The following is a 24,285-nucleotide window of genomic DNA, read 5'->3' as shown; positions in this document are numbered from 1 at the left end:
CCTGTCCCTGCCTCCACCTGTCCTGCCAGGAACCTGAACGCCATACTTCATCCTCCCTTCCCCCGCTCACCTCTCATCTCTCAACCAATCAGAACCAGTCCTAGCTCTGCACCTTCCACTTGGATTTTCCCAACAGCCCCTCTCCAGCTACCCTCCCCCCGTATACATTCTCATCTCCTCCATCCTCAAACAGCATGATGCATGGACCCTTTTTCCTGGTACCCACTGCCTTCCCATGCATCCTGAACACCTCTACGTCAAGTGCAAAGCCCTTCGTGATACGCCTCCTGTTTCTTCAGCCTTATTTCTTGACATTTGTTGATTCACTGATTATTGGTTGAATACCTACTATGTGCTGGGCACTGTTCTGGTGCCGGGATTTGATGGTGAGACCACAGTCTAGATTACAGTCTAGATCACAGACTGGTGAGTCTGTGCTGACACGCTGCAGAGGGCCGGATTTAGGGCAGGGTGACTGGCACAGCCTTAGAGAAGTGGCAGCCGACTGTCATAAGCTCAGTGGGTATACCCTGGGCGTCAAGCTGGGCAACCAGTAATTGAATCTTCCAGATTCTTGACTTGGAGATGCGCTCAGGTGGTGGTGATGGCATTTTATCTGTCCTGGGCAGGTTCCTGCCAAGTCACTGAAGTCCTGAGAAGGGGCTTATCAACCCTCTTGTGCCCCAAACACATCACCCTGAAACTCCCACATAATTACTTCACGTGGCTGCAAAAATCGAAGCCAAGTCTTCTGGATCCAGTATCTGGTTTCTAGTTCCAGTTTCTTATGTCGCCAGGGCCACCTCATTTAATGTCCACAAGTTATACAATGATTATTGGGCATTGCATGTACATGGTCACATTGCAATGGGTGAGGAATGCAGTGTGTCCTCCGGGGCACCTAGGCTGGATGGAGGGCAGCCACCTGCTCAGGTAAGACACGTGCCATCCCTGACCTCCAGGCCTTTCCACCTGCATGACTCTGTCCAAGACCGAGCTCCTGCCTTATCTGCGTGCTCTGTCATCTCACTGGCTCCTTACAAGCACCCAGGAAGGGGGTCCCTCTTTTGGGACCTTGAAATCCAGAGAGGTTAAATAACTTGCCCCAGGTTGCACAGCCATTTAAACTAGAGCCGTTCCCTTCGTGCTGCACTGTTGGGCAGCTGAGTCTGATGGCAGGGATTCATGAAACCTGTCCTCATTTGATTCTGTTACCCAATGTGCCAGATATCTTCTGTTCTTAATGTCACGCTTTGTCAAACAAGAACATCACCCACAGGTCTTGCCTGGGCCCAGATAGGCAGTCAAGCTGCCAGCCAGCGCCGCCGTCCCCAGTGTGAGCCACGTCACCCACTGCCAATCATGGCAGTTCGCCTCTAGCCTTATGAGGAGCTTGATTTCTTAGGAGACCCAAAGGAAATGGCCTGTGGCGGCCCCTGCAAGCCAGCCAGTGAGTCCTGGTCGCACCACACAGATTTGTGTCCTCCATAACAGGAACATTACCAGGCAGAGTCCGCCTCCACTGTTTGGCAGAGGATGGAACCTGAAGGCAACAAACCTCGGTTTGAGTCATGGTTCTGCCTCTTGTCTGTGTGACTTGGGGCAAGTTGCTTGACCTGTCTGGTCCTCAGTTTCCCCAACTCTACAGTGAGGATGCCTAACGTCCCCCACTACTTATCCTAATTTTTCTAACACTGCTTTTCTCCTCAGCCCATTCTGGGTATTTAGCCAGCTCCTCCTCAGATTTCTCTCATAAGCCCTGTTCCATCTAGAAATTGTAGAGCTGCCACTGCCTCTTAATGCCTTTTCTCCATGTTTTAAAGTATAACTTATATGCAGTAAAATCCATCCTTTGTAGTGTATAGCTATGTGAGTTTCACCAAATGCAGTCATAGAGTCGCTGTCAAAATCTGGTCACAGTTACACACCCGTGTTCATAGCAGCACTATTCATAAGAGCCCAGGAGTGGAAGCAGCCATCTGTCTATTGACAGATGAATGGATAAACAACATGGACTCTGTCCATACAATGGAATATTCTGTAGCCTTAAAAAGAAAAGAAATTCTATTAGATGCTACAACACAGATGAACCTGGAAGACATTGTGCTAAATGAAATAAGCCAGGCCCAAAAGGACAGATACACGTGATTCCACTTATATGCGGTCCCTAGAGTCATTAAATCATAGAGACAGAAAGTGGAATGGTGGTTGCCAGAGGCTGGGGGGAGGGGAAATGGGGAGTTAGTGTCTTAGGATACAGAGTTTCGGTTTTGCAAGATAAACAGTCGTGGCAATGGATGGTGGTGATGGTTGCACAACAGTGTGAATATGCTTAACATGACTGAACTGTACACTTAGAAATGGTTAAGATGGTAAATTTTATGTCGTGTGTTTTTTACCACCATTTTTTTTTTTAACCCAGACACGGTACAATTCATCACCCCAAACATTCTCCCAGGCCCGTTTGCAGTCAATCCCACCGCAGCCCCTGGCAACCAGGAGCTGTTTTCTGTCCCTGCAGTTTTGCCTTTTGCAGAGTGAGTCGTATAAATGCAGCCATGCTGTGTGTAACCCTTTGATTTCCAGCTTCTTTCACTCAGCACCGTGACTTTGAGATTCTTCCATGATCTTCCTGCCCTTGTGTGTGTCAGTAGGTTGTTCCTTTTTACTATTTTACACGGGGTGTGCATGTACCACAGTTTGTTTATCCTCTCCCCAGTGGAGGGACATCTGGGATGTTTCCAGGTTTGACAAATAAAAATAAAAGCCACTATAAACATTCACGTCCCTTCACATCTTTATGTGGACATATGCTTTCATTTCACTTAGGTAAATCCCAATGGGGGCGGGGCTGCTAGGTCACAGAGTGTGTGTATGTGAAACATTATAAGAAACTGCCAGGCTGCCTCCCATAGTTACGTTCCCACCACCTGCAAAAGAGAGTTCCTTGTCAGTACTTGTTATTGTCCTTTGTTTTGTTTTGGTTCGGTTTGGTTTTTACCATTTGGATGGGGTTTCTTTATAGATTCACAGGAAGTTGCAAAACATAGTGCGAAGAGGTCCCATGTACCCTTCACCTATCTCCTAACCAACACATTGGCACTTCTTAAAACCTAGAGTGACCCAGTGGATTTCTCTAATAAAAGTGCAGGGAAATCTGTCATCGCAGCATCAGCTTGGTTGGTGGGCAGCAAGCTGGGTCAGGCCTGCAAAGTCACTGTGTGTCCCCTGGCCTTTTTTCAGAGCACGTTCGTCAACAGACCTGCCCTGGGAATCCTGCCCCCAGAGAACTTTGTGGAGAAACTGCAGGAATCTTTGCTCTCGGTGAGTCCCTGGGAACAAGCTGCCTCCGACTTCAAGCCCCGTGTTTCCACCTGCGGGAAAGAAAGGCAGTTCTGATCTCTGGAGGTGGCATCAGCAGAGGCAGGACAGCACTGAGATCTGTAACGATTAAGGATGGGGTGTTTCTCCTTCATGCTTGCTCTTTGTGCTGTTTCTTTCGTGAAGAGTATTTTTATTTTTCCTTTTGAGGAACGATGTGTAGGACAAAGGGAACTCGGGAGAAATTAGTATTTGTCCCGTGACAGGAGGTTTGCATATGTCATGCAACCTGCCACAACATTTTGGTTTCCGTCGTTACCACGAATAAAATCATTCAGAACCTCATCTTCCCACCTGCAAAACACGGGTGTCTCAAGGGGTGGCAGGTGCATCCGGAGGGACAGACTCGGCCTTTCTTTGCCCTGTTTTCCTCTCTGCCCTCCAGCCTCAGGGCTTTCTTCTGGGCTTCTCTGCCACCCCTGCAAGAAGAGCCCAAGTCCACTCTCCCAGGCCAACAGCTTCTGGAACACCCCTGCTTCCCTCCCAGCCTCCCTCCGCCTCTCACACCCTCCAAGACCCAGCTTGCAGCCCACAGAAGCACACCTTCACCTGGGGGAGGGGGAGTCGAGCTGGAGCTGAGCCCGCAGCTGTTTCTGTCCCTGCAGGTGGCTCCTAAAGGGATGTCCCAGCTCATCACCATGGCCTGCGGCTCCTGCTCCAATGAAAACGCCTTCAAGACCATCTTCATGTGGTATCGGGTGAGGTTTGGGGCATGAACGCACACGCACAGGCTCCCCAGCACCTGGCCCCACACTCACATCTTGTCCAGCAGTTCACCCCAGCTGGCCAGAGTGTTGGACATAAGTGATCAGGCTCAAAATCCAGAGAGAGCCACTGCCCAGGTGGGGGGTAGGGGCTTTCCAAACATCCCGGTGGGGTATGGTGCAAAAAACCTAGGCTTCGGCACCAAACTGACCCAGTGTATCTACACTATTTTACCTGGAATTACATATGCCATCTCAGCAGATCCCAACTGTTGCTAATAGAAGAGTAATGCACCTACGTATTTATTCATCTATTTAGTTCATCACAAGTACAATTAACAGTCTCATGCTTTGGTGTCACAATCGTGTCAAACGTCTTCAGAGTCAGGAGGCTTTGACTGGAAATAAAATAAAGATTTATTTAAGGGTCTTAAGGTTTGCAAACCGGAAACACTAGTGGGCAGTACCCAGAGTGTTCCGAAGGAGAAAGAAAAGTCTGGGAGTTTTGTAATAAAAAGTACATTCATCAAGAGAATCGGTTCTGCATTTTTAGCCCCCGGATTGGTCCAAGATGGTAATGGTCAGAGGTCCGGGGGACTAGACAACGGAACATTTTCTTCTTGAGGTCATGCTGAGGGTTTGAGGTACATCCAGCCTTAAGTTCCCAGACAGTTGAACCAAGAAGAATCATTTCCTCAGGCCCCAGCACACTTGACATTACTCACTTAGCAGGTTGATCACAGTGACTCTATTTTATTTCTTCACTCTGTTCCTCAATCAACACATAAGAGCAAGGCTTGAGTTTTGAGTGGAAAGTGGAAGCCCCTCCTGCTCTTCAATGTCTCTGAGATTTTGTTCTCTGTTTTGTCAGAACAAGGAAAGGGGTCAAACAGGTTTCTCCAAAGAGGAGCTGGAGACGTGCATGGTCAACCAGGTAAGTGAAGCGTCCCCTTTCACCTCCTCCAAAAGGGGGCTGCCACAGCCCCCCTCAGGCTGATGCTACTTGACCCTCTGTCCTTCTCAGCACAGGCTGCCAGAACAAACACCATAGACTGGGGGTGCTTAAACAGCAGACATGTATTTTCTCACAGTTACGGGGTCTGGAAGTCCAAGATCGAGGTGACAGCTGATTTGGTTCCCCAGGGCAAGCTGTATTCCTGGCTGCAGATGGCTGCCTTCTCAGTGTGTTCACCCATGTCTGGGAGAGAGAGAGCAAGCAAGCTCTTTTGTCTCTTCTCGTAACAACAGTAACCCCATCATGCAGGCCTCCCTCATGACCTCATCCTAATCACCGCCCCAAGGCCCCATGTTCAAATGCCACCACAGTGGGCGTTGAAGCCTCAACATATGAATTTGGGGTACACAACATTCAATCCATAGCAAGGGGTCCCCAAGCATTGCAACCCTAGTCCGTTCCTAAGGCCGAGTGGAGCCTTTCCTGACGCAGGACAACAGTTTCTCAGGACAACCGCCTGAATTTGACCCCTTTTAATGTATTCTCTAGAATAATCCAAAATGTCAACACAAATGTATGTACCAGGATGTTCACCCATTGGCATTTAGAGTAACAATAACCAAAAAGATCGGAGAAGACCTATATATCCAATAATAGGGAAAGAGGACTTAAGTATAGTCGTTCCCAGGGGCGCCAAGGAGGCCACTGTTGGGGGACAGCAGTGGTGGGGACCACAGGGAAAACCAAGTGGGTAGATTACAGCCAGCTACAACCAGAGCAGACCTGTCCTTCCCACTTTCATGAAGGGGTCCTATTACGATTTAGACAGAAAGATCTGCTGCTTTAAAAAAAAAAAAAAAAGGAATCAACAGTCTCTTAGCTCAATTACATACTGCATGCATCCACAAAATTCTGCCACGAAAACAGTTGGAAGGGGTTCTCTTGGCCTGGAGACAGTGCCTGCTATCATGTAGTGAAATAGTGGAAAGTAAATGGACACTGCTCCCCCAACCCTGTAAATAAACACACAGGAAATTACTAGAAGAAATCCTGCTAATATGTTTATAATGGGATGCCTATGGGTTGTGAGATTGTTTTATTTATTCTGTGTGTGTGTGTGTGTGTGTGTGTGTGTGTGCGCTTTCTTAATTTTTTTATTCCCAATCCCGCCTCTTGCTAGCAATAGATCCACACTTTTCTCCACATTTGTACAAACCGGCATAAACTGAAGCTTTTTCTTCTTTCTTCTGCCCCTCCCCACCCCCGTGTGTGTGTGTGTGTGTGTGTGTGTGTGTGTGTGTGTGTGTGTGTGTGTGAGAAATGGATCATGTCCTGCCTCTTTTTCATTTGATATCGAGGGACATCCTAGTCCATCAGTATTTTCAGGTCTCATTCCTTCTGTTTAGTAGCTGTAGCCAAAGATGGGTGATGATGTGTATTATTACATTTATACAAAGGAACAAAGGAAATGTTTCCTTAGCAAAGGAAAGTGACCTGACGATATGCTGGAGTTTGTGGGAGGAAGCCTTAGAGCTTTTCCCGGGGGGCTCGGGCAGGGTGGAGACCAGCCAGCCTGAGAACATACCAAATCAACCTCCCAGAGACTAGGGGTTGCCTGTGGTTGTCTCTGTTGCATCCCCAGCAGTTCTACCTGAGTCAGCTAGAAACGGGTCTACTTCCTTGCCAGGGGGAGGGTCAGGAAACAATGCAGCTGCACCATGTGCTTGGGGCTGGGAGGGGACTGGAAGTTCAGGTATCCCTCCTGAACTCAGGGACGGTGGCCGGGGACAAGTCCTCCCCGCCGCCCTCCTGCTCTGGCCCAGCAGACCTGGTCCAAAAGCGTGGGGTGTTTCCTGCGAGGTACGCAGCACGGCTTCACGTCTTGGGCAGCAGGTATGCGCCGGTCAGCACCTAGCCTACCTGCTTGCCAGAGCCGTCTGGAGCCAGGAGGTGGGTAGGAGTTGGAAAAGCCTGCAGACAGGAGTTGAACATTCAAAAGCTCCAGCAGCCCGGCAGGTGAGGGCAGGAGATGCAATGAGAAAGGCGGGCAGTGAGCCCTGGGGCAGCATGCCCTCCCAGACTTGAGGCTTGGCCAAGAACAACGGGCCCAAAGGGTGCAGAACTTGAGAGACGATAGAAGTTCAGATATTGATGTGACATCTCTTGATTAAAAATAATGTTGGGGGGCTATGCAGGCAAAACATCTGTTGGCTGGTTATAGACATCAGAGTCCAGTTTGTAACTCTGGCCTGAAAGGGACGTCTGGTTTTTCTGACAGACTTTGGCATTCTTCCAGGGTCCCCTGGACCTCTCAGCTGTGACTGATAACTGCTATTTCTTGCTTCTAGGCCCCCGGCTGCCCTGACTACAGCATCCTCTCCTTCATGGGCGCATTCCACGGGAGGACCATGGGTAAGGGGGGGTCCTGGGATCCCCACGCGGCAGTTAAGAGGCATAACAGCAGCAATATTACTGATGGCTACCATAGACCTCATATCTGCAGTTTCCCCATGGTGTTTCATTGACTCCACACCATTCTTTGTAGAGTGGGGATTATGATTCCCATTTTGCAGGCGGGAAAATTGAGGCTCAGCAAGGGAAGGAACATTCCAAGGGCATTCAGTGGCAAAGCCAGGATTTGTCTCTCTGTCTTCCAAGTCTGTGCTTAATCTGCAATGAATCAGAAAGCAGAACACACACACACACACACACACACACTAAGGTTCACAAGTTCTGCTTCGGCTTCAGGACGTTACAAGAACAGGGGTTCTGCAGGTTAACAGGCCTCCCTGGGCATTTGAAGTCTTGGCCTGAAATGCCCATCGTCCCCTTTTCAAAGACTGTCCACTCTCCTCCCCCATGTCAACCATCTGCGCTTCTGTTTTTCGGGTCCTAGGCTGCTTAGCGACCACACACTCCAAAGCTATTCACAAGATCGATATCCCTTCCTTCGACTGGCCCATCGCACCGTTTCCACGGCTGCAATACCCTCTGGAAGAGTTTATGAAGGAGAACCGACAAGAAGAGGCCCGCTGCCTAGAAGAGGTAACACCCGGACTTTCTGTACCCTCCCCACACCCCCATTCCCTTACCCTCACCACCCCAAGACTTCATGCTGGAGAATAGGAACAAAGAGTTTATTTGGGGTCCGTGTGGCGCTCCCAGAGAGGGACATAGGGACAGAGAGGCCTCCTGTCCCAATGTTCCATATTACATGTTGATTTTGCTACCTGGCGCCCATCACCCCACTTCTAGTACCAATTTCAGTATCAGTCAAGTTTCTTTGGGGGCAAGCTTCATTGACGCTAGAATAAGAGAAAATGAATTTATGGGCAGAGTATGGGGCAGCTCATAGAAAAAGTGTTTCTACGGGATCCTTTAGTCCACTGTTTTTCAGCCTTTTCCCAGTTTCCAAATTCAGGGCTGCTTTGGAAGCACGGGGGGTACAGTTCAGACAGGGGAGGGACTGAGGACGTGTAGCCCCTGTCACCATGCCTCCCCTTCAACTGGAAGACACTCCTTTGATATATTGGGGTTTCCTGCAAGACACTGGAAGGATTCTGTTGCTGGGGGCAAAATGGTTTTCCCTCTTCACCTTGGGATTTGAGCTCCGTGACCTTGGTGGGTATGCTGTCAGTTACCCCATTTACAGATCAAGAGCGTGAGGCTTCAGAAGGTTAAGTAATTTGCCGCCAGTTATCAGTCTGGATCCCCGCAAGGATTGGCACCAGTGCCAAGTAGAACTTGTTCCCATCCACACGTATGGCTGCGATGTCAGTCTTCCCTGGAAGGGCACACGAGCACGTTTTTGATGTAACTTCCCGGGGTTCACGGGACCCCACATGCCTGTCCCCTGGACTGTGCTGCTCAGTGGCCTCCCCGTAAGCCATTGTCACTTCCCGCTTTGGATTCCAGGTGGAGGATCTGATCGTGAAATACCGGAAAAAGAAGAAGACGGTGGCCGGGATCATCGTGGAACCCATCCAGTCGGAGGGCGGAGACAACCACGCGTCTGATGACTTCTTCCGGAAGTTGAGAGACATCTCCAGGAAGGTCAGTGCATGGGGCCGGGGTTGGATGGGGCCACCGGCTGTCTCCAGTTGGTTTCCCAGAACAAAGGGTTAGCTTTGGGGGACTTGTAAACTTCCAGATGTTCAGAGGCTGCCTGTCTGCCTCACAGGTAGCAAAGCTAGGGTCGAGGACAGGGAAGGAAATCCTTCCCTAACGTCTTAGTGCAGAAACCAGCTGCCTGTCATCTTCTTTGGGGACTTTTGTAATCAAGAGACTCCTGGGAAGGCCTCAGCCCCCATCCTTTTCTTTCTAGAGACCCCACCTCACCTTCCAGCCCAGTGTGGTCCACACTCAACAGAGGCAAAGTGAACAGACTTGATGTTAATATCATATGTTCATTTGAATGTGTCTTGCACGTACAATCGGCACATCCAACCAGCAAGTTCACAGATAAAGGTTGTATGACATGAGTTGATTTAAACACACATACTAAGTAAATAATAGTCCAATGGTGAGCAGAGCAGGCAAACATGGCGACAGACGTCTGGGAAATGGCTAGCTAGGCCTCACTGCTGGGCCACGGTCCCCCCTAAGTCGGCTCGCTCGGACTGGGCCAGATACTGTGCTGCTGGGCTTTGGGCCAGGGGATATTCAATGTTCCCGTTTGGTTCCAGCTCAGCAGTTGGTGGAAACATTAGACACAGCTCTGGGGGAGCTGCCTGCTTAAGGATTTGTTTAGTTGTTCCCAAGAACGTGGGCTTGGTTTGCAGTTCAGAAAGCAAGGACTCTTGGGCTGACTCAGGGGTCCGAGGTTGGTCGGTTGTGGTGGGTGTTTATTTCTCCTTCCTCTCTCTCCAGCACGGCTGTGCCTTCTTGGTGGATGAGGTCCAGACGGGAGGGGGCTGCACCGGCAAATTCTGGGCCCATGAGCACTGGGGTTTGGACGACCCTGCAGATGTGATGACCTTCAGCAAGAAGATGATGACAGGTGGCTTCTTCCACAAGGAGGAGTTCAGGCCCAATGCTGTGAGTGCTGAGCCCACGCTTCTGTCCTTTCTAGGGCAGGGGAGGGAGGCAGGCGAAGGAACCGGGCTTTCTCGTAACTGCTCCCTTCTCACAAACCAGGCACTGGCTGCACACTTTAAAGTGTCACGGAGGTTTTCTAAGGCCCAGTTCACATCAATTTAATTAGCCAATGGTTACGATCACCCCTGCTCTCTCTGCAGAGCTGCCTTCATAGCAGCCCATTGTCAGTCTTCTCAGTTTCCTCTGTGTACACATATAATCATATTGTTCATAGCTGCTGCTGTGAACTGAGCAGTTGCTCTGTGCCTGGCCCAGTTCTAAGTACTCCTCGTGTATTTTTAATCCTTACAACAATCTAACCAAGTCAGTGTTCTTTTTCTGTCCCATTTCACTAAGGAGGAATCAGGCACAGATTGGTTAAATAAGCTGTCCAAGGTCACACAGCCTGTTAAGTGACAAAGCCAGGATTCAAACCCAGAGCCCATGCTCTTAACCACTGTACTGTACTACCACGTTGACGTATAGATTCATGGAGAAATAAATGGAATGGTCAAATTGCCATCAATTGATTCCTGAGTCCACCACCTGTGAGCTATATTTTCCCTGGACAAATCACTTACGCTCTCAGATCCTCAGCTTCCTTCTTTATAAATGAAGATTATAGTCAAGGCCCAACTTTCTTGATTTCTCCAGGACTGAGGGATTTGCCAGCACTTAGATGAGTTAGTCTCCCTAAGAGTCATATTACTACCATGTTTCCCAGAAAATGAGACCTAGCCAGACCATCAGCTCTAATGCATCTCTCGGGGCAAAAATTAATGTAAGACCCAGTCTTATGTTAAAATAAGACTGGGTCTTATATAAAATATAAGACCGGGTATAATATAATATAATATAATATAATATAATATAATATAATATAATATAGAATATAATACCAGATCTTATATTAATTTTTGCTCCAAAAGACACATTAGAGGTGATGGTCCGGCTAGGGCTTATTTTCAGGGAAACATGGTAGTCATACCTCCCTGTAGAGTTGTTGTAATAGAAAGAATTCACTGAGATAATATGTGTTATCCTCCCAGCCCTTAGTAGCTGCTCACTGGGTTAGTTTCTTTCCCTTAGAAGTGGGGGGTGCCCTCAGGGTGTGCCTATGCATGAACCCGCCTCCCCGGGCCTCGTTCCAGCCTTACCGGATCTTCAATACCTGGCTGGGGGACCCATCCAAGAACCTGCTGTTGGCCGAGGTCATCAACATCATCAAGCGGGAGGACCTGCTGAATAATGCAGCCCACGCTGGGAAGGCCCTGCTCACGGGGCTGCTGGACCTCCAGGTACCCACCCCCCACGTGGCCTGGCCCCACCCCCGCTCTCCCAGGACCCCAGCCACAGCACCCCACTGCCCCCAGGTCAGCTTCTGAGCTCTCCAGCACGGCATCCCTCCAGCTCCAGGACGTGCAGAGGCCAGAGCTCCAGGGACACCACCCCCCCGCCCCCAGGCAGGGCAGCCCAATTCAGCAAATCATTTAACACAGGATGCCCAGTTTAATTTGAAAAACAGCGACTTTATTTTTAACATAAAAGAATATATATCGTGCACCATTTGGGACGTACTTATAAAGTTGTAGATGGTTTATCCAGAATTACATTTTACCTGGGCATCCTGTATTTTCTTTGGCTACCCTAACTCAGAACAATTTGAAATTAGGAAAATGTGACTCTCCTCGTTTTCTGGATGAGCAAAGGGAGGCTTGGGACGGGAGCCAGGTTTTAACCCCAGACCTGCCGGATTGCAAATATTCTGAAGGAGTTACGTGTGGCTGTGAAGACCCTCTGGTTGGAATTTTTTTTTTCTCAGGCTGGATTTGCATTTAAAGTGAGGTTGGGCAGGGGCAGGCACTAGAAAAAGCCTCTGCAGTGGGTCAGGCCTTTCCTTCCCAGTGCGGGGCTCCTTTGCTGTGGGCCAGTGGCAGGAGAAATGATAGGTATCCTTTGTTTTCCTGGGAGACCTTTGGGCCCTGCTGGCAGGGGCCGGGGCTTGAGAGGGAGCTGGTTGTTCTGGGCTGTCACAAACGTGGCTGCTCCCTGTGTTGAGTGGAGCAGACTTCCCACGAGGTCCGAGGTCCACACAGACCATAGATAGCAGCCTTCTTGGCGAGCCAAACTCAGGCCAGGCTCTCAGGATAAGAAGCGACAGGCAGTCAAGAGTTCACAGCCTAGCAAGGGACAAGGTTGGGAGTCAAAGAAGGCACCACTGGGACGAAAGAGAAGCAAAAGGCTTCAGACCATCTGAGGTGTCCCTTGATAGGCGAGTGGGAGAACAGTGGGAGTGTCACAGATTGCAAGACAGCTGTGTGGTTCAGGAATAAACAGTAGAAACAGGCCTTGGGACCCATGAGTGATGTCTTACTACACAGAAGAGCAAGGCCTAGAGCTGAAAGAATGCCAGGAAGGGTGTCTCTGTACTTCGCTTAAATGTCCCAGTTGATGCCACCATCCTTAGTCACAAAGGAGTGTCCTGAAGGACAAGGCAGCTTGAAGGTCCCTGATCAAGGCGGCCTGGCCCTGAAAAGGGGTGTGGCCACCATGTTTCCCAGCGTGGGTTCTCATTTAAAGGGGGGTGAGCAGTTAGGGGCCTTACAAAGTTATAGACAAAGAGGAGGTAAGATTATAGGACCACCCTAAAACAATGAGCTGGAAGAAAGGGTGAGACAGCAATCGAAGCCCTACGGTGAGGAGGGGATGGGGAGGTCACGGCCATGTATTAATCAAGCTGACAGTTACTAAGCGTGTGTGTATGTGAGAGAGAGAGAGAGACAAGGGCCCCAAGCATGAGTGAGATCTTGTTCTCGGCCTCCACTCTATTGGGAGAGAGCATTCAAATCACTGGTTCCCAGCTAGTCAGCAAGTGCAAGAGCGAGTGCTAGAGTGACTTCCGTGCCTCAGTTTCCTCATCTGTGGAGATCAACATGGGCCCTTTGCTAGTAGAGTGAGGATTCAAGGTCATGCATGTAAGTGCCTAGTCCAGTGCCTGGCGTATACGTGGGTGTTTACTATCCCCAGAATATAACTTTATCTCCAGTTTCTCCCAAAGGGCTGTCACGAAATGACACGTGCACCCCATCTCTGCCCCTAGTACCCGAAATTATTTTGGGTGATCCAAGCGAATTTACTGTCCTTCGCGTGGACAATGGAGTGAGGAGGAACCAGACCCTCTATTCTGGGTGACTGCATTCGCTTCCTGGGGCTGCTGGGTGGCGTAAAACAAGAATTTATTCTCTTACCATTCTGGAAGCCAGAAATCCGAAATCAAGATTTCGGTATCATTGATTCTTTCCGGAGACTCTGAGGGAGAGTCCATCCCAGGCCTCTTGGCTACTGGCAATCCTTGGCATTCAGTCCTGTCTCTGCCTTGTTGTCACATGGCCTTCTGCCCTCTGTCACGTGTCTGCGTCATTTTTCTCCTCCTATAAGGATGCCCCTCATTGGACGTAGGGCCCCCCCCTACTCCAGTATGGCCTTATCTACACCTAATTACATCAGCAAAGACCCGATTCCAAACAAGGTCACATTTGCAGGTCCCAGGTGGACATGCACTTGGGGTGGGGGACAGTATTCATTCCAGTACAGCCCTTAACCGCCAAGACTTGAGTGAGGATGAGCTTTTTTCCTCCCAGAAGAATCACCACTTTTCTAGAAAAAGAGCTGATAAATGAAGGTAGCTGACATCTACTGAGCGCCTCCCAAGTGCCAGGCCCTGGGCTTAGGACGTGACAGAGAAACTTCATCTCACTAAGTTCTCACCACAGCGCCTTGGGGTCAATAGCATTTATATCCTTCACTTTACAGAAGAGGAAACTGAGTCACAATCCACTTAAGTGACTCACCCAAAGTTGCACCGTGAAAAAGAGGCTGAGCAGGGTTTTGAACCCGGAACTCAATGTCTGCAGGGCCAGAGCTCCGAACCCCACAGTGGTCCTGCGGTCCATGCAGAGGCCCAAAGGCTGCACGGGGGGTATTTGAGGAGCCACAGCCACAGAGCTGGCTGGTACACAGGTGACAGGCTTCAGTTCCAGCCTTGTTCCCCCACTGCAGGCCCGGTACCCCCAGTTCATCAGCCGAGTGAGAGGACGAGGTACATTCTGCTCCTTTGACACCCCAGATGAATCCATACGGAACAAACTCATTTTAATATCCAGAAACAAAGGTAAGGCAGCCAGGAACGGAAGCTGGGTTTCCTCGGTACCCCGCGTTCCCTGGTGTGGGGGGACGGGGAGACACAGGGCTGAAAACAGTCTGAATGTTCTTTCTCAAAAGAAGAGAAAGTTACTGGCGGGATTTCCTCATACAGTTATTTATTCATTTGACAAATACTCACTGAGAAGGTGAGTGACACCGACACTGGGGAGACTCACGATGAAGAACTTTGGTGTCCCTTCCTTCAAGGAGCTAACAGTCCAGCAGGAAGGGGTGACGTTAAAGAGATGACTTCATGAACAACAGATTGCAGTTATGAATCTTAGGAAGGAGGAAAAAGGGCTAAGAGAGTCAATAGCTGGGGAAAGTGTCCAGGAAATCAGTGAAGGACCCCGGGGAGGGGGAGCCCGCCCCCTGGTGGATGAGGGTCACACACCCCCCCCTTGGTGGGACCCCAGGGAGGGGGAGCCCCCCCTTGAGGAAATGGCATTTGACCTAAATCTTGATGGATGGACAGCGGTCGGCCTGGTGCAGGTCAGGAAAAGCATCCCAGGCAGAGGGAGGAACATTTGCAATTGGCTGAAGTAGGATGGAGCTTAAGGGCTGGAGAATCCAAAAGGATGGAGGGTGATAAGGGACCAATGGGACTGGAGGTACTTCCCAGCTCACGTCAGCCTGTGGATCAGGTTCAAAATTCTGGACTTTTTTCCTAAGAGCTGTGGGAAGCCATGGAAGAGTTTTAAGCTGGGGTGGGGTGGGGGATATATTGTGGTGAGACAAGAGCACCTACTATGTGTCAAGCATGGTGTCTTTCATTTGTGCCATCTTATGGCACCCCTGCACCCGCCCTGAAGGGCAAGGGTGAGGCACCTCATTAAAGGGGAAAACTGAGGCTCAGAGATGCTAAGCAACTGAGACAAGGACGCCCAGCAAGGCAATGGTGAAGTCGGCCTTTCAAATAAGGGCCCCTCCCTCTTTGGGACAGCTCTGCCCCACGTGCACGCTGCTGACCTGCCACCCCTTTGTAATTTACTTGTTATTTTCTTTCCTCACCACAGCATGAGTTTCTGGAAGGCAACGACTTGGGCTCAGGATTTCTCTTATCTCTAGACCTAGTTCAGGGGCAGCACAGCAGGCATTCAAACTTGGAAGGAGGGAGGGAAGGAAGAGACATGTATACGCGACCCCCCTGACTCTAAGCCCAACTCCTAACCGACTTCCTGCCATTTCTTTCAGGCGTGGTGTTGGGGGGCTGTGGGGACAAATCCATTCGTTTCCGTCCCACTCTGGTCTTCAGGGATCACCACGCACACCTGTTCCTCAACATTTTCAGCGACATCTTAGCCGACTTCAAGTAAAGCCATTTCCACTACGCTCTGGAAAAGCCCCGATCTCAACAGTTGTCAAATTGATTAGTTTGCCTAATTCATGTTTTCACTTAAAGTATCAGAGGTGAATGCATAAACGGAAGGGTGGTGTGTGGGGAGGGGACGTTTTTTGGTGAGTTGTGGGGAGAGAAGGGAGGGACTGGTTTTGGTTTTCCTCCCTGCAGAGCCAATTTAAGCCCAGAAAGTCTGTTTGGGCCCCGGACAGTCTCCTGATGGGTCGTCAGGGTCATGGCCATATATGTCTGCCTGCCCTTGACCCCAACAATTTCTTTGAAAGCCAGTAAAGGGAATGACACCTGCTCCTGGGACTGATGGCTGGGTCTCCTGGGTCCCTCTCAAGTGCCGTATTCTGTAGTCAAGGGTGCTGGCTCCCTCGCCCTATGCAAGCAGCCATGCTCGCCCCCTCTCACCTGGCTCCCAGAGCTCTGAGCATGCCTCATGCACAGTTCAGTGAAGGCAGGACAGTGGGGACATTAGGACTGAGCCAGGCCTTGGACCACTCCTCTCCGTGCACCTGAGGGTTCCTCTAAACTGTGAATTCTGTCCTTGATGGAGATTTGCTCTCGGAGACTCTCCAGATGCATCACTGATGGTTCCTACTTGCCATCCTCCATTCCCCAAACTCTCCCCCCTGTTAAATGTCAACTGAGTCCTCTGCAAAGAAAGCTGCAGCCTGAGCAGAAGGCACACAAGGACACACATGAGCCAAAGGGTCAGAAGCACAAGCCAGTCGCCCGGGAGCATGAGCCCAGGGCCTGGGGCAACAGAGTCACTTCCTCCTGTCTCCCAGCCGTCTGGGGTCTGCCTTTTGGACCCCTCGCCCAGGAGGCTCTTTCTCTAGATTTGGTTCATGCACCTTTGCTCCCCTTCTGAGCAGCCCTAGGAAGACCTCTGCTGTTCCATCACACCCGTCAGTTGCTAAACCAGATTTCTCCTCGAGGGAAGCGTCATGAATTAAAGGCACTAGAGCTCCGCATGGAAAAAAGCAGCCTGTGGGTTTGAGGTGGTTCCCTTGTACCTTGCCACTCCAAATTAGAGATTTTCCTGAGTGTGCAGATGGCTGAGGCATCTGGTAGCCCTACAGGAATAAAGCATTGTTTCGTGGGGAGATGGAGAAAGTCTGGCTGCATTCTGTCCAGAAGGAAGGCCACTTCATCTCCCAGCGCCTTGGTTGACCGTCGGGAGACGGGCATTTCAAGGTCCTCCATTCAGCACTTTGGTCTTTTAATAACTAATCACCCAGAGATCTCAAAGTGATTTTTTTTTTTCAGTTTCTACTCTTCAGCAGACTTGGTCATCGACCTGTTTTTGTTGAGAACAAAAGGCACTAACATGTGTGACAGATACAGACAGATCCCCGAATTCACTTTGCATTCTTGCAGTCCGTGCTAATCTGTTACTTTAAAGTTCTGCTGTGTTTACTTATTCAATCATTTATTCATGAAAATTGTATTAAATACCTGCTCTGTCCCAGGCCCAGTGCTAAGCACGAGGGGGACAGACCTGAAATAAGACATGGTCCCTGCTCTGAAGGGATTCACATTCTACTGTGCACAACAGACTTAAGCCAACAATTAAAGCTGAGCGGCAAGTGCTGTAGCAGGTATTTGATGAAGCATCAGGAAATTGGAGGGAGTGCCCCAATCCACTTAAGGGAGGTTCAAGAAAAAAGTGACATTTGAGCAGGGTTTTGCAGAATGAGCAGGAGTTCACCAAACAGACAAGGCAAGGAAGAGTGTTGCTGAAAAGGAACAGCATATGCAGACACATCAGTTTATGGTGTCACACCCTTCACTTGGGATCCAGATTCCATAGGCAGTCGTTCAAAATTCAAGGCCTTATTTAACAAACAAGCAAAATGCAAACCAAACCATAATTCATTTACTGACATAAGTATGCTTTCTCCTGAGAACTTGAGCACTGGATGCAAATATACAGTAAGGTTCCTGGAATCCAGAAGGTTTTTAATCCAGGGCACAACCAGAAACTTGGCTCTTTGGTGGAGAGAGTGGCTCCAATATTTTGTTCTTTCCCCCGGGGGAATTCACAGAGAAATGAAACCACCATTTTATCTGGTCAATCATTTCCAGATTTATTCACTCCTTACCAAAGGGAAGTTATTCTCATAAAACTTTTAAAGCCATTTATCAAGTTCTTGTTGACTCAGGGCGTAATGAGTTCCTAAGACATCTGCTTTTGGGGGTAGGGGCCTAGCTGGAAGAATTTCAAGGAAAAGAATTCTCAGCAGAGCTCAAGGTCGTAGCAACTTGGAAGAGGTTGGTGAAAACACAGGGGACCCAGCGGACAGGTTGCCGTCGAGGGCAGAACCCAGGGAGAAGTGCTTCTGTGGCTGACGGACTGGAAATGAATCAATCCATCCTACATTCGTGCCATAGAGTTTAGGAAATGTCTCTAGCAAATCTTGTCACTTTTACAGAAAACAAGGTCCAGTAATAGCAAGTCTTAGCACATCCTCCCTTTTATTATAAATGGGTGTTTTTTTTTTATAATTTTTACTGACACTCAGTAACCATGCAAAACTGCGTAACAGTTACCTATCATCTATCGTCAGCTCGTGGTAGAAAACCATCGCTAGGGAGCATTGCCGACTTACGATCTTGTTTACAGTGTCCTGTTGACAGTGCCAATAAATGATAAATTAACTTGTCACAAGGTAACTGACGCCCATATGCACAAGTCCCTTCATTAACTGTGTTTCCCTTGTTAATCAGTATTGTTAAATTGAAACAATATATTTATAATGGAAACAACAGAGTGAATGTGGCCTTTTTGGTTGGAAATGGTGTTAATTGTCTGGCAACTACTGATGAAGCACCAATTACATACGTCTTAGGGTGTCGTGGTGAACACGCGACCTGCGTAAGTCTGCGTTGGGTTCGGGAAACACTGTGCGGCTGTTCATTTCACCAGCGTTCATCAAGGACGTACCATCTGATGGGGTGGACAAGGTATGCACCTTACCCTCAGCTCTCCTTCTAGTGGGGCAAAGGTGACAGCGACCCAGTGTGAGGACCAGGATGCAGGAAGACCCTGGATGCTGTACGTGCGCAAAGGACAGGCCCTGTGTTGGGGTGGAAGTTGAGCCCAAATTTCCTCTTCAAGGTTACTCCAGTGACGCAGAGGAGGGCGGGAAGGCATTCCAGAGCCAGAGTCACTAACCGAAGGCACAAAGGCAGGAGGCATGTCTACACTGTTCGGCATTACTAGATCACCAAGGGAGGGAGGCCAGGGAAATCGGCAGCCTCAGATCTGAGGGGCCTTCCGTGCAGTGATGGAGCCAGCCATGGTCCGGAGAAGAGGGAGACTCTGGACGTGTGGTATAGAGAGATTGTCCTGAGTGCTCACTGCGACAAACGGAGGCCGGATGGGACCTGATCACAATCAAGATGAGCTGGTGGCCTGCCCAGGACAACAATGGGATGGATGGAGAGGGACAGGAAAACACCAAATCCAAAGCATTCAGGACACTGACTCTCCACACTGGATGCACTTTAGTCACCGCCGGAGAGCTTTTTAAACAATCCCAAAGCTTGGGCCTCCCCTCAGACCAATTAAATCAGGTTCTTTCAGTCGAGTGAGGGAGGCACTCAGTGGGGACGCAGTAGCAGGGTGGGGAGGCACAGAAAAGATGCTCGCTGAGCACCTGTGGCAGTGAACTGGCCCTTCACCCTCCTGGTGTCCCTGACCCGGACGTGGGGATCCTGGGCTCCTGTCTCACTTCTGCCCCCAGCTCTCAGTGGCCCTCAGTCACCCTTATTTTTCTCACCTGTAAAACATGTGGTTTGGATCACAGGATTTCCAGCTCAGACGTCCAACATGTCTATGAAACAACTGACTTGGAAGGCAGCATCTACCATTAAATGTAGTTTTTAAACGATCACAGAGCGCTACCGATCATTTGAGCATCTGTAATGCGCAAGCATATTCTACTGGCGCTTTACAATTTTCCCAGCACACCTATGAACTGGGTATTTCTATGCCTGTTTTTAAGGTGAGGAAACAAGCTCAGAGAGGTTAAGGGAACCTGCCCCAAATCACACAGGCTTAGAAGCCAGAATGCACAGAGGAAAGCTGATGTGTTCGTGTGTACACAGCTGAGTGTGTGTGTGCACACAGGTTGGGACTAATTGAGGACAGGGGCTGTCAACACTCAAGGGCTTTTCTCCCAGCCTCCAACTGGAACGTGGATTTGAACTGCTCCACATCTGTGTGAGACCCTACACACAACAGTCCTAAGGCAGGCGGGTGGAAGGTGCCAGAACCTCCAGGTCAAATACTCCATAAAAAAAGTTGATTTTCTGCCCATCAGTTCCCTTGCGGAGGCAGATGGTATCGGCCCTACCTCAGGAACTCTAATCAGGCAAGATTTTACAGTTGAATACTGCAGGATCAAAACAAGGCCATAAAAGTTAGACTCTGCCTGGGGTTCAAAGGGACCTGTTGTTTTCCATTTGGGGACTCAAGTCCTGGAGTCATAAAGGAGCCCAAGGAAAGCACCAATCCTAGTTATTTGGGCAATTCACCCCAGGTTGGCCCCACAAGCAGCTAAACCTGCCAGATCCATTCTGGGGAGTGTATTAAACGTAGTCATTTAATGATGGGCTGCGGTGGGATACCTGGCCCTGGGACAAGGTAAGTCATTTGTGGTAACAGCTGCAGCAAGGACAGTAGCTCTCAGCCACGTACACCATGAACGTCCCCAGTTAGAGTCCAGTCTGAGGGATTCTTAACTCGGGCCGCTGTAACAAGATACCATAGATTGGGCCCCCTGACCTGCAAACATTTACGTCTCACAGTTCTCGAGGCCTGAAGTACATGGTTGGGTTCTTGGTGAGGGGCTCTTCCTGGTTCTGTCCTACCATGCTCTTCCTTCCTTTATGCATGCAATCTTGTCCTGTCTTCATAAGGACACGAATCCCTTCCTGAGGGCCTCACCCTCATGACCTCATCTAACCCTAATCACCTCCCAAAGGCCCCACCTACCTCCAAATACCATCACATTGGGGGGCTGCTTTCAACATGAATTTTAGGGAGGACACAAACATTCGGTCCATAGCAACTACCACATGAAAACTGACACGCTACAGACCACCCCAGGCCCTGCATCTAAATTAGACATGGCCCAGGGTATGGCGAGGTGCAAAGTCCAGAAGGTTCTCAGCAGACAGGAAGGAAAACCAGTCGACAAGGGACAAACATGGTTACATCACTGACACTTTCAATGACTGAATGTTTCCCACTGTCGACTTAATTTACTTCCAGTTTCATCTGTGCTATTGTTTTGTTTTGCCATTAGAAACATTCAGTGAACATCCTCCTATGTGTGCTTGGGTATTTCTATTAGGTTACCATTTTGGAATTGTCAAAGGGGGAAATTGCCAACATCCCCACCGCCTGAATCTAAAGACCACTTCCATTTTGCTGAGAGTCTGCTGCATGGCTTTGGGGAAGGAGGGTAAACCCCACACAAGGATCCTCAAAACTTGGGGTGCCTTGGAATTACCTGGGAAGCATAAAAATACAGATACCCAGCTTCTACCAGAATCTACAGGGACTAAACACAGGCGAGTTTTGTTGTCTCTGCTGATGTTGATTTGGGGTTTTTTTGGACAGCTCCCAAGTGCTGCCCCATGTGCACTGCAGGAGCCCTAAGCCGACTGCCATTGTCACGTGGAGATCTGTGACTTTAGCTCGGGAATAATGGGAGGGATAATGCATTTATTCTTTGTGCCCTCTGCTGGTACTGTGTGAGCAGATCATGTATCGACGTGAAGGTTTTCATGCCAAGGCTGGTGAGAAGCCAGCTCTCATCTCCCAGGGAGGTGACACTTCGGGGCAGCGATTGTCGACCCAGGCTACACATGAACATCACCTGGGGAGAGTGATTTATTTGTAAATAGCTCTCCAGGTGATTCTGCACATGGAGCCAGGGCTTGAGAACCTATTCTTTAGGCAAAAATTGGCCCAGGAACACAAAGTCCACAGAGGCGTCTGATGTGCGAGCCCCTAGACCTCTGGGTAGTGACCATCGTCCCGGCAGGGGTGCTGTGCTCTCTGGGATGACACTGCTACCCCAGTCATGGTGCAGCTACCGTCCTGGCAGAATGAAAGGACCCAACGCGAGGCTTTATCTCAAGTCCCGTCTGCTGCTGGGTCCATTGCACCATCATCTCTCAATTAACTAATGCTTAATATTTGCTCCCGCCCATTGAGTTTGCAAAGCACTTGACATTTATTGTTTATTCTCACACCCATCTCACAAGACAGGCAGGAGTTTCCATTTAAAAAATGCAAAACCAAGGTTCAGAGACTGACTTACCTGCCCCAGGACAGGGAGCTGAGAACGGACAGAACCCAAGTCTTCTGACTCCAAGTCCTATGCTCCCCTGGCCACACCTCTCTTCCCACTTCACTGCCCTGTATTGAGGGAAGCTGGCATAGCTTCCTCCAAAAACTGGCTCTAAACAGCCACCTCTGGCCATTACCTAACAGAATGTCATCGACAGTGCATAAGAATTTGCACTACGGGCCTCTTTCCTAAACTAGGTTACTAGCATCCACCTTGGGAACGTCCTCACCCCAAAACACAAGTTCCCAGGGGCCCTGGCAAAGTCTCCAACTTCCAGATCTCCTTCTTTAGCCTCACTCACACCCTCAGGCTTCTGTCAGAGACCCAGGCAGCCCAGTGCTACCCGGAAGTGCTACCCGGAAGCCCAGCGTCCAGATGTTCAGTTGCGCGTGTCCAGTACCCCAAACACCTGCGTGAAACGCTCTCTGTCCAGAATGCGTCCATAGCGCAGGGTAAGGTAGAAGGTTTGCTTCCCACTGTACTGCTGGATCCGCACGAATAGCTCCTGAGGCCGGTCCTGGGTTTCTGCCAGGGGGATGACATCAGCCACCGGGCAGTATGTGTCCTGCCGCCAGCCCCAGAAGGTCAGGTGGGCCACCCGCAGCACGGTTCCTGACTCGTTCACGTACAGGATACCCACCAGCCTCCGGAAGAAATAGCTCATCCAACACAGCATGGTCAGGGCGAAGCCAGCTATCCCACCCGCGAGGCACAGGGAGTTGAGAGTCATGAGGCCCTGGGAATACCAGTAGAAGCCAGGTGGCAGGGCCACCACCGTCAGGGCCGTCTGTGCCACCTTCAGCTGAGACAAGTACCCGAAGGCTCTGATGGCATCCAAACGGTAAACCATGTGGAATTTCTCCGTCTCTGTGCCCGGTGGTCTCTCCTTCGAGGTGGCCGACCTGCTCCCCACGCACCTCCTAGGATCCTGCCCATTGCAGTACCACAGACGGTAGAGTGGCCTTCCCCACATGGTTGGCCCTGGCCACCGCGGCACAGCTCGGAGCAGGACCGCCTGGAAGGGAGACAGGAGACCATTTCTCTCAAAGAACTCAACCATGCCCATGACACAACCAACGTCTGCAAATATCTTACACGGAGGCTCCCACCAACCCTGTAAGGTCACCACTATTGCCAAAGCCCGAGGAAAATGAAACCCAGATGCTTTGCCTCACGTGATCTTCACAAAAGCTTGTGAGACAGGAACCACTACTTCCACGTTACCAGTGAGGAAACTAAGCCCAGAGAAGTAAGAGATTTACCCAAAGACACACAGCTAGTGAGTGGGGCAGAGTCTGACTCTCACACTGGCCCTCTTTCCTCCAGGCAGTTCAAGTAGGTATAGGAAAGGAGGTGGAGCCTTCATTCATTCAACAAATACCCAGGAAGAGCCTACTCTGGGCTGGGCGCTGGAACCATTAGGCGATGTGAACTCTTCCCCAAGCAGGAAACTAAACAGTCAATGTCCTGTGGACAACAAATTCGTGAGCTAATAGCATAATAACTTTTTGAATCTCTTGTTAAAAGAGTCATCTGGGTGTTTCCTGAGCCTAGTTTGGGGAGGGGGAAGGAATGGAAGAGGAGGGAAGGATGGAGGCACCAAACGGAAGCACGAGGATTTTATTAGGGGCCCAGTGCTACACCTTGAGGAGTGCAATGAAAGATGCTTTGGGCTGTGGAATCAGATCTGGGTGCCAATCAACAGATCTGGGTTCCAATCCTGACACCTAAAGTCACTAGCTGTGGATCCTTGGACAAGTTACTCCACCTCGCTGGGCCTCAGTTTCTTCGTCTTTGAAATGGGGATTCAGAACATACTGAATGAGATAATGGTTTCAAAGGCCTCAAATGCACTTGATGGACTTGATAAACTTGATACACAGTGAGTTTTAGTTATTGCTCTTGTTGACCCACGTGACCCGAGTGCACAGGAAGCCCGGGAATAACAAATCGTAACCCACCCCGGAGGCCTCTCCCGCGCATTCCCCGAATCACAACCCCAGGCGTCGGCCTGCCTGCCGTAGGCCTGACTCCGACCCCAAAAGCGCGTCAATTCCCTCCGTTCCCACCACCCTGCTTCTTACCATGGTTCTGCCGCCAGCGGTCGTAAGCGAATCCCACCTGCCACCCGGGAACTCTAAGAGCGCATGCTCGGCCGAAACTGGACTGAGTGGACGCATTGTATTCTGGGATTTGTGGTCCAGTGAGAATAGGGGCCGCCAGTCCCAGGCATTGTGGGCGTGGCTTCTC

The 24,285-nt window shown here is 49.9% G+C and overlaps 2 protein-coding genes across 5 annotated transcripts in view; one reads left to right on the top strand and one right to left on the bottom strand.

Annotated features, from left to right (window-relative positions):
- ABAT (4-aminobutyrate aminotransferase) overlaps nt 1–18,436 on the top strand; it is a 63,773-nt gene extending 45,337 nt beyond the window's left edge. For all 3 annotated transcript variants that reach the window (XM_019754096.2, XM_019754097.2, XM_019754099.2), the window contains exons 7-16: nt 3,244–3,324; nt 3,987–4,079; nt 4,957–5,019; nt 7,389–7,452; nt 7,937–8,085; nt 8,956–9,093; nt 9,910–10,077; nt 11,268–11,414; nt 14,176–14,287; nt 15,514–18,436. In XM_019754096.2, the coding sequence (XP_019609655.1) occupies nt 3,244–3,324; nt 3,987–4,079; nt 4,957–5,019; nt 7,389–7,452; nt 7,937–8,085; nt 8,956–9,093; nt 9,910–10,077; nt 11,268–11,414; nt 14,176–14,287; nt 15,514–15,635 (1,137 nt within the window). In that variant the 3' untranslated portion in view covers nt 15,636–18,436. The remainder of the gene's footprint in view (nt 1–3,243; nt 3,325–3,986; nt 4,080–4,956; nt 5,020–7,388; nt 7,453–7,936; nt 8,086–8,955; nt 9,094–9,909; nt 10,078–11,267; nt 11,415–14,175; nt 14,288–15,513) is intronic.
- Nucleotides 11,719–24,277, bottom strand: TMEM186 (transmembrane protein 186). Of its 2 annotated transcripts, XR_012493094.1 has the most exons (3): nt 24,120–24,277; nt 22,006–23,050; nt 11,719–12,296 (listed from the first exon to the last, which is right to left on the bottom strand). XR_012493094.1 is itself a non-coding variant. In XM_019754104.2 (2 exons), exons 1-2 carry the CDS (start codon nt 24,213–24,215, stop codon nt 22,415–22,417), a joined length of 732 nt encoding a protein of 243 aa, XP_019609663.2. In that variant the 5' UTR covers nt 24,216–24,277; the 3' UTR covers nt 21,895–22,414. The 2 variants fall into 2 exon arrangements, 1 of the variants encoding a protein (XP_019609663.2); XM_019754104.2 differs by lacking the exon at nt 11,719–12,296 and having other exon boundaries at nt 21,895–23,050.
- Between the last annotated feature and the right edge of the window lie 8 nt (nt 24,278–24,285).

The sequence above is a fragment of the Rhinolophus sinicus genome, linkage group LG18, assembly GCF_036562045.2.
Source record: "Rhinolophus sinicus isolate RSC01 linkage group LG18, ASM3656204v1, whole genome shotgun sequence".
Lineage (NCBI taxonomy): Eukaryota > Metazoa > Chordata > Mammalia > Chiroptera > Rhinolophidae > Rhinolophus > Rhinolophus sinicus.
This window is presented reverse-complemented; position numbering and strand designations above follow the sequence as displayed.

Excerpts from the sequence above, each read along its gene's own strand:
- TMEM186 (XM_019754104.2), bottom strand. The coding sequence starts at position 24,215 with ATGCGTCCACTCAGTCCAGTTTCGGCCGAGCATGCGCTCTTAGAGTTC. Across the intron at positions 23,051-24,119 it reads CCGCTGGCGGCAGAACCATG|GCGGTCCTGCTCCGAGCTGT; the intron begins GTAAGAAGCAGG and ends TCTCCCTTCCAG.